Source organism: Oryx dammah, unplaced genomic scaffold (assembly GCF_014754425.2).
Source record: "Oryx dammah isolate SB20612 unplaced genomic scaffold, SCBI_Odam_1.1 HiC_scaffold_18, whole genome shotgun sequence".
NCBI lineage: Eukaryota > Metazoa > Chordata > Mammalia > Artiodactyla > Bovidae > Oryx > Oryx dammah.
The window spans coordinates 93,837,053-93,850,628 of NW_024070202.1; the positions used below are offsets into that span (position 1 = coordinate 93,837,053).

Genomic DNA, 13,576 nt, shown 5'->3' on the forward strand with positions numbered 1-13,576 from the left:
GTCCCCATGTCCATCGTGTGGAAGTTTTAGAAGATCCCTCTGGCTTCTGTCTGGGGAGCAGAGAGTGCATTGGAGCCAGGGCTGACACAGGGCAATCTGAAGGGAAGCTAACATGTAGTCCAGGCAAGAGAGGATAAGGAGCTCACCCAGGGGATCAGCGGCCGATGTGGCTGTGTTCTGGGTTTATGTTTGAAATGAGAGAATTTGCTGATGAATTGCGTGAGAAGTCAGAGATGGCCTGACTTCCAAGTTTTGGGCCTGAGCAACTAAAAGAATGTAATTGCTATTTGTTAAGATGGGAGGAGTGTGTTTGACCATTTGGGTTCAAGAATGATACCCAACTGGTAGAAAAATAGAGCAGGGTCAGGTCTCCTCTTTTCTGTTCTGGGGCCAGCAGTTCCTCCAGGATTTGGGGGCTGACTGCTATTGGACTTCCCTGGTGGCTCAGACGATAAAGTGTCTGTCTATAATGCGGGAGACCTGGGTTCGATCCCTGGGTCGAGAAGAATCCCTGGAGAAGGAAATGGCAACCCACTTCAGTACTCTTGCCTAGAAAATCCGACGGACGGAGGAGCCTGGTGTCCATGGGGTCGCAAAGAGTTGGACACGACTGAGCAGCTTCACTTTCGCTTGCTATTGGCCAAGGATACCCTTGCACTGGGGCCTGAAGTTCCCAAGGCCCTTTTGGCCTCTTTTCCCGTTTTTGCCAATTCTGTAAACCTTACCAAGAAGCCTGAGAGGAGAGGCAGCAGTGAGCCCAAAAGGGACGTCCTCTCCCTTCCAGGTCCCTGCTGGCTGTAGTGGTCAATGGTAAAGGCTTGCTGGTTCCTGCAGAGACTCCCAGCGCCTTGCCTTACCACCAGCTCGGTCACTCAGTCTCCCTCAGTCCATGTTTTGTTTTAATAAACTTTTTATCCATATGCTTTGGAATTTAAAGAAAGGAGGGGATTAGATTTTCTAAACTGAAGAACTCTATGGTTTCTTACAGCTTTGAAAGATGAGGTACTAGAGATTGCGGTACTAAAAGCTCCAGGTTTTTATAAGTGTGTACTTCTGTGGTAAGCCCATGGTTCTGCCAACAGGACTTGCCTATCATTTGTGAAAGGGAAGAATACCTGCCCTGCCGGCTGCTCCAGAGTCTCAGCGGGAAGCTAGTGCTGTGCAGTGGGGGTGAGAAGACTTTGAAAAGCACTGTACAAATGCCAAGAGAGCTTTCTTACTAGGGTTGTGCAGGGTCTCTGTGAAAAACAAAAAGGAGAACTTCACGTCCCTAATGTAGAATGGGAAAGGTTTCCTGTTGCTTAATCAATCGAAATGACCCAGAATACAAGCTGAGATTAACATACGCCTTCTAGATTAGGGCTAATCAGGGGCAGGCTGAGCAGATGCAGGGACAATCCTGGCCTGATTACTGAACCTCAGCATTTTAATCATCTCTCTTGCAAGGGCAGCCGGCCGATTTAGTGCATGCTGGGTTTCCAAGCCTCTAGCCCCCTCCCCCTTTCCTTGCCATGGACATAAAGGCTGCTAGGTCAGAGACACTGAGACGATTTAATCTAATCTCATGTCAAAATGGCTGTGTGTGAGATTCTAAAATCCTCACAGTGGGATGGTAATGCACGTATTTAAGGTAGAGGTGGGCTGAAACTGTGTGTAGAGAATCATGGCCTCGGGTTTCAAGGCATTCGAGGTTATGAAATACCCTGTATATGGGATCTCTTCAAGAAGCTGTTTAGATATGAAGTCGCTGTCACTAGTCATTCACTCTCGAGATGGCTTTGTGTGGGAGTCATCACCCAGTTGTTAAAGGCCAAATTTACTCCTTCCCAAGCTGTGAAGTACAGAATATGAAATCTTTTAAAATGGTTTTATTTGGATGAGCTTTGAATGTAGTTGTTTCTGTATTGCTTTTTCTGGAAACTTCCTAATCACCTGAAGGCTCACCCACGTCAGTCATTCTGTCCCGTGGTGGGGGGGAAGGTAGACACCTGTGCAATCTCAGAAGGCAGGTTTCATTCAACTGTGTAGAAAACACCTGCTCATTGCTAGGGACTTAAATACAGAGATTCCATCTCTCCCTTAAGGAATTTACAGTTTCCTTGGAGCTAAGACGAGTAACCAGTGATAAAGTATATGACCATCGCCTCCTCCATGGAGACCAGGGCAAAGTGCTGTGGGCCCTTGGGAAAAGAGGAGCTCAGACAGGAGGAGGAGAGACTGCAGCTGAGAGCTGAAGGAAGAATAGAAGCCCGTTCAAGGAACAAGCCAAGGATAGTCATTCCAGGCAGAAGTCAGAAAGTGTGCACACCATAGAGGCAGGTGTGGAAAGAGCCTCAATCAAGTCGTTCACCTTCCTGGAATGTACAGTGGGTGGGGATCACCAGGCTGAACTAACTGAGGAACAGGGGCTGATGTGAAGGGCTGCAATACCTCCAAAGGGATTTGGACTTTATATTCCACGGGCCATTGGAAACCAGTGAAGAATTGTAAAGAGGGGAACAAAATCAGTTTGTGTTCAAAAGATTATTCCGGTTATAGCAGTGTCAGCCAGTTTGAATTTCTGCATTTGAGCCCTTTCCCATTTTATTTTAGGGCAAATCTTCCATGATACTAAAAAGTGTTTCAACAACAGTGTGGGACATGGACCCACATCATAGGTAACCCAAACACATCATAAACCAGTAAGAAAGAGATTTAATTCTAACAATTCTTCCAGTTTCTCTGCATCCCAGCACTGACCCAGGACAGTTGCTCGTAGTCAGGAAGAAGGTCCCACTCATAGTATTCAGTGTATTTGTAAAGTCTGTAACTTGTTTAGAGCTTTTGGAACTGAATCAGTCTCAGAAGCAAGAACAGTGAAATAAGACTAATCTTTGCTTCTGGTTTTGGTTGCTGTTTGCTAGCAGTACTCTTGCCTGGAGAATCCCATGGACAGACGAGCCTGGTGGGCTGCAGACCAAGGGGTCTCGAAGAGTCGGACACGACTGAGCGATTTCACTTTCACTTTTCACTTTCATGCATTGAAGAAGGAAATGGCAACCCACTCCAGTGTTCTTGCCTCGAGAATCCCAGGGACGGGGGAGCCTGGTGGGCTGCCATCTCTGGGGTCACACAGAGTTGGACATGACTGAAGCGACTTAGCAGCAGCAACAGCAGCAGCATGAGGATTCTTTGGAGGTGTCCTGGTTTTGCCACAGGGCGTTTGGCAAAAAACGTTACTTCATTAACTTTGTCTGTTTTGACCAGAAGAGAGGATGAAAGTGATGATGAAGATCCACTAGGATGATGGAAGAGGGTCTTGGTCTTCACATATTCACATATACTCAGGCCCATTCCTGCAGTCTAGATGTCAGGGACTAGAGCCCAGCCACACGCTGGTTAGGGCCCGCAGTAAAATCCCTTGACCTGCTGCCCTTGAGGCTGTGCTGATGCCAGTATTTGGCATACCTTGTACCTCATTCTAAACATGAACCAGAGCCAGGCCTGGCCTTGAGGGAACCCTCAATCTAGGGCTCAGTCTAGGTAGATGGGGAAGACCTATCCACATGCATTAACCGGACCTGGCCAGATTATATCCTACTGTCCAGTGCTTACTGAGAATCCCAAGGAAGCTGCTCTCAGTATTGACTAGAGCTGGGATAGGCTTCCAAGAGGAGGGTTTTAAAGGGGAAGGTGTGGGCAGTAAGGGAATTCCAGGTAGCAAACAGCTTGAGCAAAGGCCCAGAGAAAGGAAGGTTACCAGTGTGTTGGAGAATTGAGAATAGTCCAGGGTGATTCCCAGAGCACAGGGAATGAGGGAAGTAAGGCTGGACAAATCACAAGAGTCCTGAATGCCAGGCCCAACATTTGAACTTCACTATCGGCTTTGGGAACCTTTTAACTAGCATCAGGGAATTTGAAAAGTTTGAGCTTAGGGAATGACATGTTATAGAGAGAGAACTTGGGTGGCAGAAAGGAGCGAATGGAAAAAGGAATTGACTGGGGAGATGTGAAAGCCGTGTGCAAAGGTTTAGGTGAAAACACTGAGCCCAGCAGCCTTCTGAAGCTGATGGATGGGCTGGCCCTCTCCTTCCCCTTTCAGGCCCCAGCATGTCAGTGGGAGGACTGTGGGCCATGCCTTCTATTCTCATTAACACATAGCAGGGTAAGCCTGGAATCCTAAAAACGTTGACAAAACAGGACATTTAGCCTCATTTCAGGTTGCATCATTAAATGTTACGGTATTGTGTTTGTCGCTCAGTCGTGTCCAACTCTTTGTGACCCCATGGACTGTAGCCCTTCAGGCTCCTCTGTCCATGGGATTCTCCAGGCCAGAATACTGGAGTGGGTAGCCATTCCCTTCTCCAGGGAATCTTCTCAACCCAAAATTGGTCTGAGCCACCAGGGAAGCATCAACAAATACTTATTTCCAAACTGTCAACAGTTATCCCTGGAAAACAATTAGATACAATTTAACATTGTAAAATTGACGTTATTTTATGTTTGATTTTTTTTTTGCATTACGAAATATTCTGATAAAACATCCCTCTTTACAATTAATTTTTATTTTCATCAAAGTGATACACAGTTTTAAATGACAAAAAGAACTAAAAGGCCTTTAAATATATATATATATATACATATATATATATGTATATGTACCCCAGAGGCAACACTCGGTGTTCTTTTTTCTGGTATGTATGTGTATTATTCTAAATAATAGTCATATTATTTCTTGAGTTGAGGCATTATCACAATTTTCAATAACTCAGTTTCTATGTTTATATTGTTATAAACATAAAATTTTTATAAAGGTAAAACTTTGTTCACTGCCACAACGAGTGGGTATGGTTAATCCTTGCTTTTTTTCTTCTACTTTTTAAGGAGTAATCACCGGTTCTACCCAATTCTGGAAGACCCCTCGAGGTACTCTATCCCACAAGCTCATGCCACATCCCCTGTGTCCTCCAGACGTACTGCACAGCCCCCATCCTGGGCCCTCCTCCTGTCCCCAGGCTCCCTACAGTGGGTTCTCTGTCTCCTGGACCCCACAGCCACTTACTTCTTAAGTTTTCCTGTCTCATTTCTTTGGGGAACAACCTTCAGAGCTTCCAAAGAAAGTGTGCACAGGTAGCTGGCTTTTACAGCCCTTATAAGTCTGAGGAGGTATTTATTCTGTCCCCACACTTAATTGGCGTGGGTGTCATTTCATGGGCTGGGGAGAGAATTCTAGGCTGAAAGCATTTTCTCTCAGAGGTTTGAAGCCACTGCTCCATCATCATCTAGCCTCCAGGCTTGCTTTTGAGAAATCCAATAATGATTTCCAGTTCTTTGTATGTGACTTTTTCTTTTAACCCTTTCTCAAATCCTTTGGGATCTCTGCTTTATCCTTAGTGTTCTGAAATTTTACAAAGCTGTGTCTTAGCATCCGGATCTTTTTTCTTCTGTTCTGCTGGGTATCTAATGGGCCTTTTCAATCTGAAACTCCATGTTTTTCAGTTCTAGAGATGTACTTGCAATGTGTCTGATAATTTCCTACCTTGTGTTTTTTCTAGTCTCTAGAAATCTCTTTTATCAGAGATTGGAGTTCTTAAGGTTTCCTACTTTCCATCTTTTAATCTCTTCTGCTCTCTGGAAGATTTCCTTGACTTTACCATCTCCTCTTTCTGTGGAATGTATTTCATCTATTTGATTTCTTTAACAAATTTTCTCTCATTTTAATAAAAGTATCCGTTTGTATGATACAAATATTTTCTGTCTCTGAAGATATTAGAGTTAGGGCCATTTGTTTTTGTTTCTGCTCCCCATGTTGTCTGTCGCCTCTTGTTCCTTGAGAGTGAGGCACTGAAACAGCTGCTGGGCTGTATAAGGCAGAGCTGGGCGGCCTGCAGGCCTTGGGGTGGTAAGTATCAGGACTGCAGGCCTGATACTTTCATTGTCTCCACACCCCCGGCTCCTCCCCTCCCCACCCACCAGATACCTCATAGATCTTCTCTGCAGCTTCTCCAGGTCAGCTTCTCAATACAGTGGATGAACTTCAGGTGTCTGGTCAGCAAAGGCCTGGGTGTTGGGATTGGTAGGACCTACTGGTCCAGTCAGTTGAATACAAACTGTCAGCTAACTCCTGTCTTTCACTTCTTCCTCTCATTCTGCAGTAGCTGAGCCTCCATGCCCTGAGAGCTCCAGGACACAGGACGTGCAGCTCCCCCTTCTTTAATGTCAGAACCACTTTATGTATGCTCTGCATCTCCCAGAAATATACTGGGTTGGCCCAAAAGTTTGTGTTTTCCCTAAGATGCTATTTAAAAACCCAAATCAACTTTTTGGCCAACCCAATATATTGCCATCTCTTATTCATATCTCTTTTTTTCTCCTTCACTATAATTTTTGTTTTATGAGGAAGAAGAATTTTATATGTGCATTTATTCTGTCTTATTTAATTGGAAATTCTTTTTTTTTTTAATGTCATATAAAATTGTCAGTTTTCCTTTCTTTGGAAGGACTGCCCTTTTCTGAAATTATTCACTTCCTCCTCTCTTTCTACTAAACACTTCTTTTTACTGTGAAATAATAGTGATATTAGGAGGTAGTTGGGGTTTTTTTTTAAGTTGACCCCAGAATGTATTTAAAATTCCTACTGGTCTATGAAATCTAAAATCAGAAAACTAATGACCTAGGCTTTAGAAAAAAAAAAAACTGACCCAGAAGAGAGGGACAATGGCCAGAAGGCAGGCTAAGTTTAAGGGAGAAGTTTTTTCAAGCTGCATAGGCAGAAAGAGGGTTGAAGAAGTCAGTGTAGCAGAATATCCAAGAACATGAATGGTGGCCCCTCCTAGAGAGGAGGGCAGTCAGAAGAGACAGGCTTGTTGGGAGGAGAATTCGTCCCTGAGGGGTCTGTGCGAGCCTCCTGAAGTTGGAGAGAGGCAGGCAGGCGGGGTCATCTCTTGGCACGTTGGGGAGGCCCTGTTCTGAGGCATGTTTCTACACCTTCTCCACATTCTCTTTCCTGATTTAAAGAATTAAAATGGGGTGGGGAAAGGGATGTCTTTGTGCCTGGACAGTGGGTATGCAGTTACGTGCGGCTGCAGACAGTGGTACCCTGAGGGCTGGAGCTGACTGCCCTGCCCAGCCAGCATCTGGGAACCTATGCCCAGCACTGACGGTCTTGCCTTGTCTCCCCAGGACTGGTCCAGATCCCTGTGAGCATGTACCAGACTGTGGTGACCAGCCTCGCCCAGGGTAACGGGCCGGTGCAGGTGGCTATGGCCCCTGTGACCACCAGGATATCGGACAGCGCAGTCACCATGGACGGCCAGGCTGTGGAGGTGGTGACGTTGGAACAGTGACATGCAGCCATGCCATGGCATCGTTTTCTAGTCTACTTCAAAATTTTTTACACGTTTGCAGAGGTGCAACCAAATGGAATTAAGTCTCTCGACTTCGGAAGAAAAGTTTTGTTAACCTTTTTTTTAAAAAGGAAGAAAGGCAGTGGATTTTGGAATTGCATTTTTTAAAAAGCACCACTCTTGATTTTCTGGGATTGGTGGAATAAGATACTGCGCTGTCAACTTCACGGTCCCGAAAAAGCCAAATTGTGGCAGGACTTCTTTCTGCGGAAACGTGTGTATACTTCGGTGTGTGTATGTGTGAGTGTGAATATATGTATATGTGTACATATGGATATACACATTTACATATATATATAAAGTATATATATATATGTGTGTATATATATATATATATATATATAAAAGAAACCCGCATGGAATTATCTGTATGAAATCAAGGTGAGCTGTGGAAAAATAATTCACCCAGTTTAGTGGGTGTAGGGTACGTGGCCAGACAGCCACCTGGTTTTGTTCATACCAGGGTCATGCGTTGAGCTACTGACAAACTCAGGCAGAGGTGACCACGCCCTTCACCAAAGCTGCCTCCCAGTGGCCATCCAGAACTCTCCCTGCTGGGCTCACCTGAGAACGGAGATTCCAGATTGGGGTGAGGTCCAGAAACTGTGCTTGCAAGATCAAGGGGCCACGTGGTCTGGCAGCTGAGACGCTCCTCGGGCTGGCCCAGATGCTGACCTTGCCACAGGCAAATGAAATGTCTTTAAAGCTCCCAGGCAGGACCGAGAGGGTTTTCTTCAGCCTCCCATCTCCTCCCCTCCCCAGGAAACCTTCTCGATCTCACAACTATTAACCTGTCGCTTTGGTTTTAAGGTCAGTCCTGAATTGGTCATGTATATGAACTGAAGGTGACAGAAGTATTAAGGGTTTGAGGAATGCGTGCGTGTGCTTGTGGGTGTGTGCATTGTGGAGAGAGAATGAGGGGGTGAGAGGAGTTGGAAGGGGAAAGGAAGGAGGGAGAGAAAAATCTTTTAAAGACCAGGGTGCACCGATGGGAGCAACTTTTTCCCTTCCTGTGACTTCCTGTAGCTTAACAGAGGAGACAAGAACTGACAGGGGCTCCTGGCGTGAGGAAGGCTGGCCACCAGACTGAGGGGCATTGGAGAGCAAAGGGCTGAGGGTGCTTCCTAAAGTTGGAGAGATCAGGCCCGATCTCAGAAGGGACCTTGCAGCTGTCCCAAGGTGCATCGTGCTAGGCCTAGGCCCCACAGCTTCCTTCTCACAGCTGTTAATTGGTCTGGGTGTTCTTTGTAACAAAATTCTGTGATTTCTCAGCCACAAGCCCTGAGTCTCCAGGGGTCAAATTCACCTGACTTTTTGACAGGCCAAATCTCTGCTCCTTGAGTACAGGGATGACTCTTCCTCCCTCCTCCTGGGCGCCCCCCCGCCCCGCCCCCCGCCACTCCCGTGTGTGACTGTGTATTTAATATTTGTGTTTTTTTTTTTTTAACGCGACATTAAAAAGATTCTTCACGTCTTGCTCAGCCTTTGAGAAAAGTTTCAGATTCTTGTATTTGCTTGTTTTATATAAAACTATCCAGTGTTCTTTGTATTTTTTTTTTTCCTGTACGTAATGGGGGGAGGGAAGGGAAATTTACATAAAACAGTCCTAGTTCTACAATTTGTTATTTTTTTAATTATTATTTTTTATCATCGTTGTGAAACTGTCCAGGGGCTTTAAAGTCCGTGTTCCTTTGTGGTAAAATACCCTCCTGATAGTTTGAGAAATTGCCAAGAAGAAGAAAAGCAGAACCCCGGTAGCAGAGCATGGATCCTGTGTCGTTTTCCATTCTGTCTATTACTGCCTCATTCAATAAATAGTTAACAATGTGGCAACAGGAAGTGGAACTGTTCATCTGTGGAGGAGCATTAGCCTCCTAGGAGCTCTCTTTGGGGGTGGCTTATTCTGCTCTGTAAAAGGAATAGGTGCTTCAATTCAAGCTCAGTGATCTTTGAACTGTGTTCCTTGGCGTTGTAGAGCCCTATAAGGGGAGTGCGGGAGTGGAAGCGAGTGGTTCCTGCCTGTCTTCCCTCACCAGAACAGCTCTGTTGAATCCGTTTTACAAAATGCTGTCCAGGGGGGTTATGGCGGGGGGCATCTAGTTTAAAAATTCCTAAAGATGGTTTGAAAACCTCTTCTCTGGAGTTCCTTTTTTAGGGGTTAATTGCATTCCACATTAAAATCAGGGTGGGTGGCGGTACTTGTCCATCTGTGTCCTCCCCACATGAGTGTTGCTCATTGTTGCAGTGGATTTTCCTTCTTGAAGTGGGGGCCCCAGGCCTTTGTTCCCTTAAGGCCTCGCTCCTTGGCTTCTCTCACAGCTCACTGCTTTAATGTGGCAGCTGTCATTCTTCTGCCCGCACCTCCTGCCATACCCCCAGCTTCGGGCCCTTCCTAAACCTCCCAATAGTTTTGCACTCCCACGCTTGTGCCCGCTGCTTTCCTCAGCTCAAAATGATGCTCTCCTTGCCACCTCCATCACCCCTTTCTTTCCTTTTGTTAGGTGTTTGGGTCTGTTTCCTGGTAATAATGATTACAATAGTTGAATGCGGGAGGCCAGAGATGTTTTCCTTGCTGACTGACAATGGCTCGATAAAGCCAGTGCCACCCTACTCCCTTCTTCTTACCCAAATGGCACATCATCATCTATTGTCACCAGAGAGGGTGAGCCAGAGAAAGGATTGGTGGCAGCCAGATCAAGCAGACCTCATAGCCATTGGGCACCCCTGCAACAGATGGTTGTCTAGAGTACCTCTGTGGGGATGATGTCTCTGCATAGGCAACAGTAATTCTGTTTGCCTGGCAAGACCCAGATGCTGCCTGTTCAGCATGTGTTGAAACTCTCTTTGGTGGGGCTGATGGAAAACTTCACTTCCGTTATTGCCCAAATCATCAGCAGGAGCTGCTGACTCAGCTGCCTACAGGGCCCTGGCAGGTGGAGTCAGTGAGTAAAGCGGAAGCCATTCCATTGTGAGAGGGGAAGGAGTGATGGAGATGGGCACAGTGGAGAGCATCTCTAAAGAGAGTGGCCTCTCCTGAGGGCCAGTGGACTGTCTCCAAGTAGGAGGAACACGGGCCCTGCAGTCCTGTCTTAAATTTTCCAGAGAAACTGAGGAGTCCAGATTTGTGCATGAATCTCCCGATTTCACCAACAAATTAAAAGTCTTTTACATAGTCTGCCGGCAAAAGAAAACCCACCTGTAGACCAGCTCTGGCCCCAGGCATCAGTTTTACTTTAGTGAATGCCTACCATGTGCCAGGTGAATGAAGCATAGCAGTTGCCCAAGAAACAGGATGAGATGAGATGTTTTTGTGTGACCAGACCGCGGCAGCCCAGTGTGATAAGGTGCCATCTGGACAGAGTGATGTGGCATGAGGGGTTCTGTTGCCTCATTTTATCTGCTCAAGGGTCCTCTGCAATAAGTAGTTTATCATCTAGGCTCCAGACAAGGATCTGGTGCTCACCGAAACCAAGACCCCAGCCTCGGAATTCTTGGCTTTAAGTCCTGCATCTGAGAAGATCCATTAGCGATGCTGGTGACCAGTGGAGCCACTTGAACTGAGATGAGTGAGCCGAGGAGAACCAGAAGGGCAGGGAAGAGAAGGGGCTGCTCACCCTGTAAGAAGAGCCCCAGCCGCCAATGCGCCCTGGGCCTCACTCAGACCCAGACAAGGCTCATTTCCTGCCACTTGTCATGTCGAAGAGGGCCTGTTTCTGCATTTGCCTTCCTTCCCATCTGCTGCTGTTCCTCTTCTCTCCTCTATCAGCACCCCTCCCAGCCCCCTGCAAAGCATCAGCTGTGGATGGAGTAACTCTGGGCCTGTGGTAGGTCCTTTTGGTATCGGGAGCAACATCAAAGCTTATCTGGAGCAGAGGCTTCGTGGGCTGAGGAAGACAAGCCCACATTTCCCCTTCCACCTCCATCTCAGTGGGCTGTGGGCCGCCCAGGTCATCAGGCCAGGCCAGCCTCCGCACAGCTTGTGCTCAGATGCCAGCGTCAAGGACACCCATTAGTGCATCCCATCTGGCCTCTGCTGTTAGCTGCAGGCTGGCAGCTGTTGGAGAAGATCCACCCGGGACAGCGGAGACAGCCCAGAGGAAGGAGGAGCACAAAGCAGGGAGATGACGGCGTTAGGACTGGACTCTGAAATAGCTGGAAAATTCTGCTCCCACTGCTGCTGGGCCCCTGAATGAGTCCCCAATCCACTCTGAATTTGAGTTTCTCCCTCCTGAAAAGCCAGTGGGCTGTTAGTGGATGTTTGTTGAGTACTGGAGTGTATTTCTGCAAAGAGTTGGAGATGGGGAGGCAAAGGTACCAGGATAATACTCATCTGCAGAGCAGTGCCAGGACCCCCAAAACCCAGGTCTTACTCAGAGCCACCTTGTAAGGCAAGGGCAGGCCTGCGCCCTAGCCCTGTACAAAGGTCTTCCAAGCTCTGGTTTATGAGAACCATGGCCTGTCTGCAGTTAAGAGTGTTTATATGGTAGCAGTTAGAATAGTGAGCACTTGTACCGCTCTTACAGTGTGCCTTGTTCTAAGAGATTTACGTATACATTAAGTTATTTATTAGTCTTTGCAAAAGTTCTGTTACTATCCCTACTTTACAGATGAGCAAACTGAACCACAAAGAGGTTAAGAGGTAGCTTATTTAATACTTGGGGAGGGGAGCTAGAAATATTCCCCAAACTTAATGCGCTTGTCAATAAAATTGTTGGTGTAACTTAACTGGGTCTCAACTCAAATTTCTTCTGAATTTACTTACCCTTTAAGAAACTAACAATTATCAGTTATTAAATGGCTGCTCTGCACAAGACACTATGCAAAATACTTGACACCTTTATTTCTAATCCTTTCCACAACTTCAGATGGAGGTTTGATTCCATTTTATAGGTGTGGGAGCTAAGACTCGGCCAATTCCGAGAACTAGTAAATGGAGAGCTGGGGTCAGACTACTAAGCCTGCCTCCAGAAGCTCAGCTCTTTGTGCCAACCTCTCGGGGGACAGGTGACATAAGATGAGCTGCACATCTGGATTCCCATGTTTTATATGCATAATTCATGGCTGTGCTGGGTCTTCACTGCCATGCAGGCTTTTCTCTAGTTGCAGCAAGAGGGGGCAGTGTACAGCTGGCCAACTCCAGCTGCAGTGTACAGGCTTTTCATTGCAGTGGTGTCTCTTGCTGATGAACACGGGCTCTGACACGTGGGCCTCAGTAGTTGTGGCACATGGTCTCGCGGCTCCCAGGCTCTAGAGCACAAGGCTCAACAGTTGTGGTGCACTGGCCTAATTGCTCCGCGGGATCTTCCCGGATCAGGGGTTGAACCCATGTCTCCTGCAGTGGCAGGCGGATTGTTTACTACTGAGCCACTAGGGAAGCCCCTAGATTCTCATTTTTAAAGTAACCTCCAGCTGAGTCCTGAGCTCAACCCACATGCAGCCTCTCCCAGTGGTCAGTGTGTTCTGAGCAGGAACTAAGGACCATGCCTGGTCCTTAACCCAAGTGTGCCATACCAGGCGCATCCTTGCGGTGGCTGGGCTTTTTCATCACATGCACACACCCATGCATGCACGCTCACACACATTCATCACATACATGCACACACACACCCAAATATACATAGGAACTTGTATATAGGCAAGCAACCAGTACATCCCACTGAATGAGAGACCTTAGTTTCCCAGGGGTTCCTTATTCAATCACAAAAAATGGAACCCCAAAAACATCCATTCCCACATTCTCGTTACTTCCAAATAGTTCTGCAAAAATCCAATGTTAACTTTGTTAAATGTAAAAATAATGTTTGATGTAAAAATGTTGATTTTATTGCTAAGAAAAATCAGCCCTGTGAGATTGTCCCAAGGGTGAAGAGGAGTGAAGTTACTGGTGCTTGAACACATTCTTGAGTATGAACAGTCACCTTATACTTTTTTTTTTTTTTTTTGGTCTGCACTGCATGGCATGCAGATCTTAGTTCCCAGACCAGAGATCAAACCTGTGCCCCCTGCAGCAGAAGCTCAAGAGTCCTAACCAGTGGACCACCAGGGATGTCCCACATTATGCTTTCTTTTAAAAACCCCAGGGGGCACTTCCCTGGCATCTGAGTGGTTAAGGCTCCAAGATTCTACTGCAGTGAGCACAGGTTCAACCTCTGATCAGGGAACTAAGATTCCACATGCCAGGAAGTGTGGCC

The 13,576-nt window shown here is 46.6% G+C and overlaps 1 protein-coding gene across 3 annotated transcripts in view; it reads left to right on the top strand.

Moving 5' to 3' along the window:
* NRF1 (nuclear respiratory factor 1) overlaps nucleotides 1-12,110 on the top strand; it is a 58,179-nt gene extending 46,069 nt beyond the window's left edge. The window contains exons 8-9 of one of the 3 annotated variants that reach the window (XR_005724314.1): nucleotides 4,864-4,905; nucleotides 7,162-7,204. Coding sequence is in view for 2 of the 3 variants with exons in the window: in XM_040259620.1 (XP_040115554.1) it covers nucleotides 4,864-4,905; nucleotides 7,162-7,325 (206 nt within the window). In the remaining variant the exon portion in view is untranslated. Of the gene's footprint in view, nucleotides 1-4,863; nucleotides 4,906-7,161 lie in introns of all 3 variants that reach the window. The other 2 variants (XM_040259620.1, XM_040259621.1) reach the window with 2 other exon arrangements.
* Nucleotides 12,111-13,576: the final 1,466 nt, after the last annotated feature.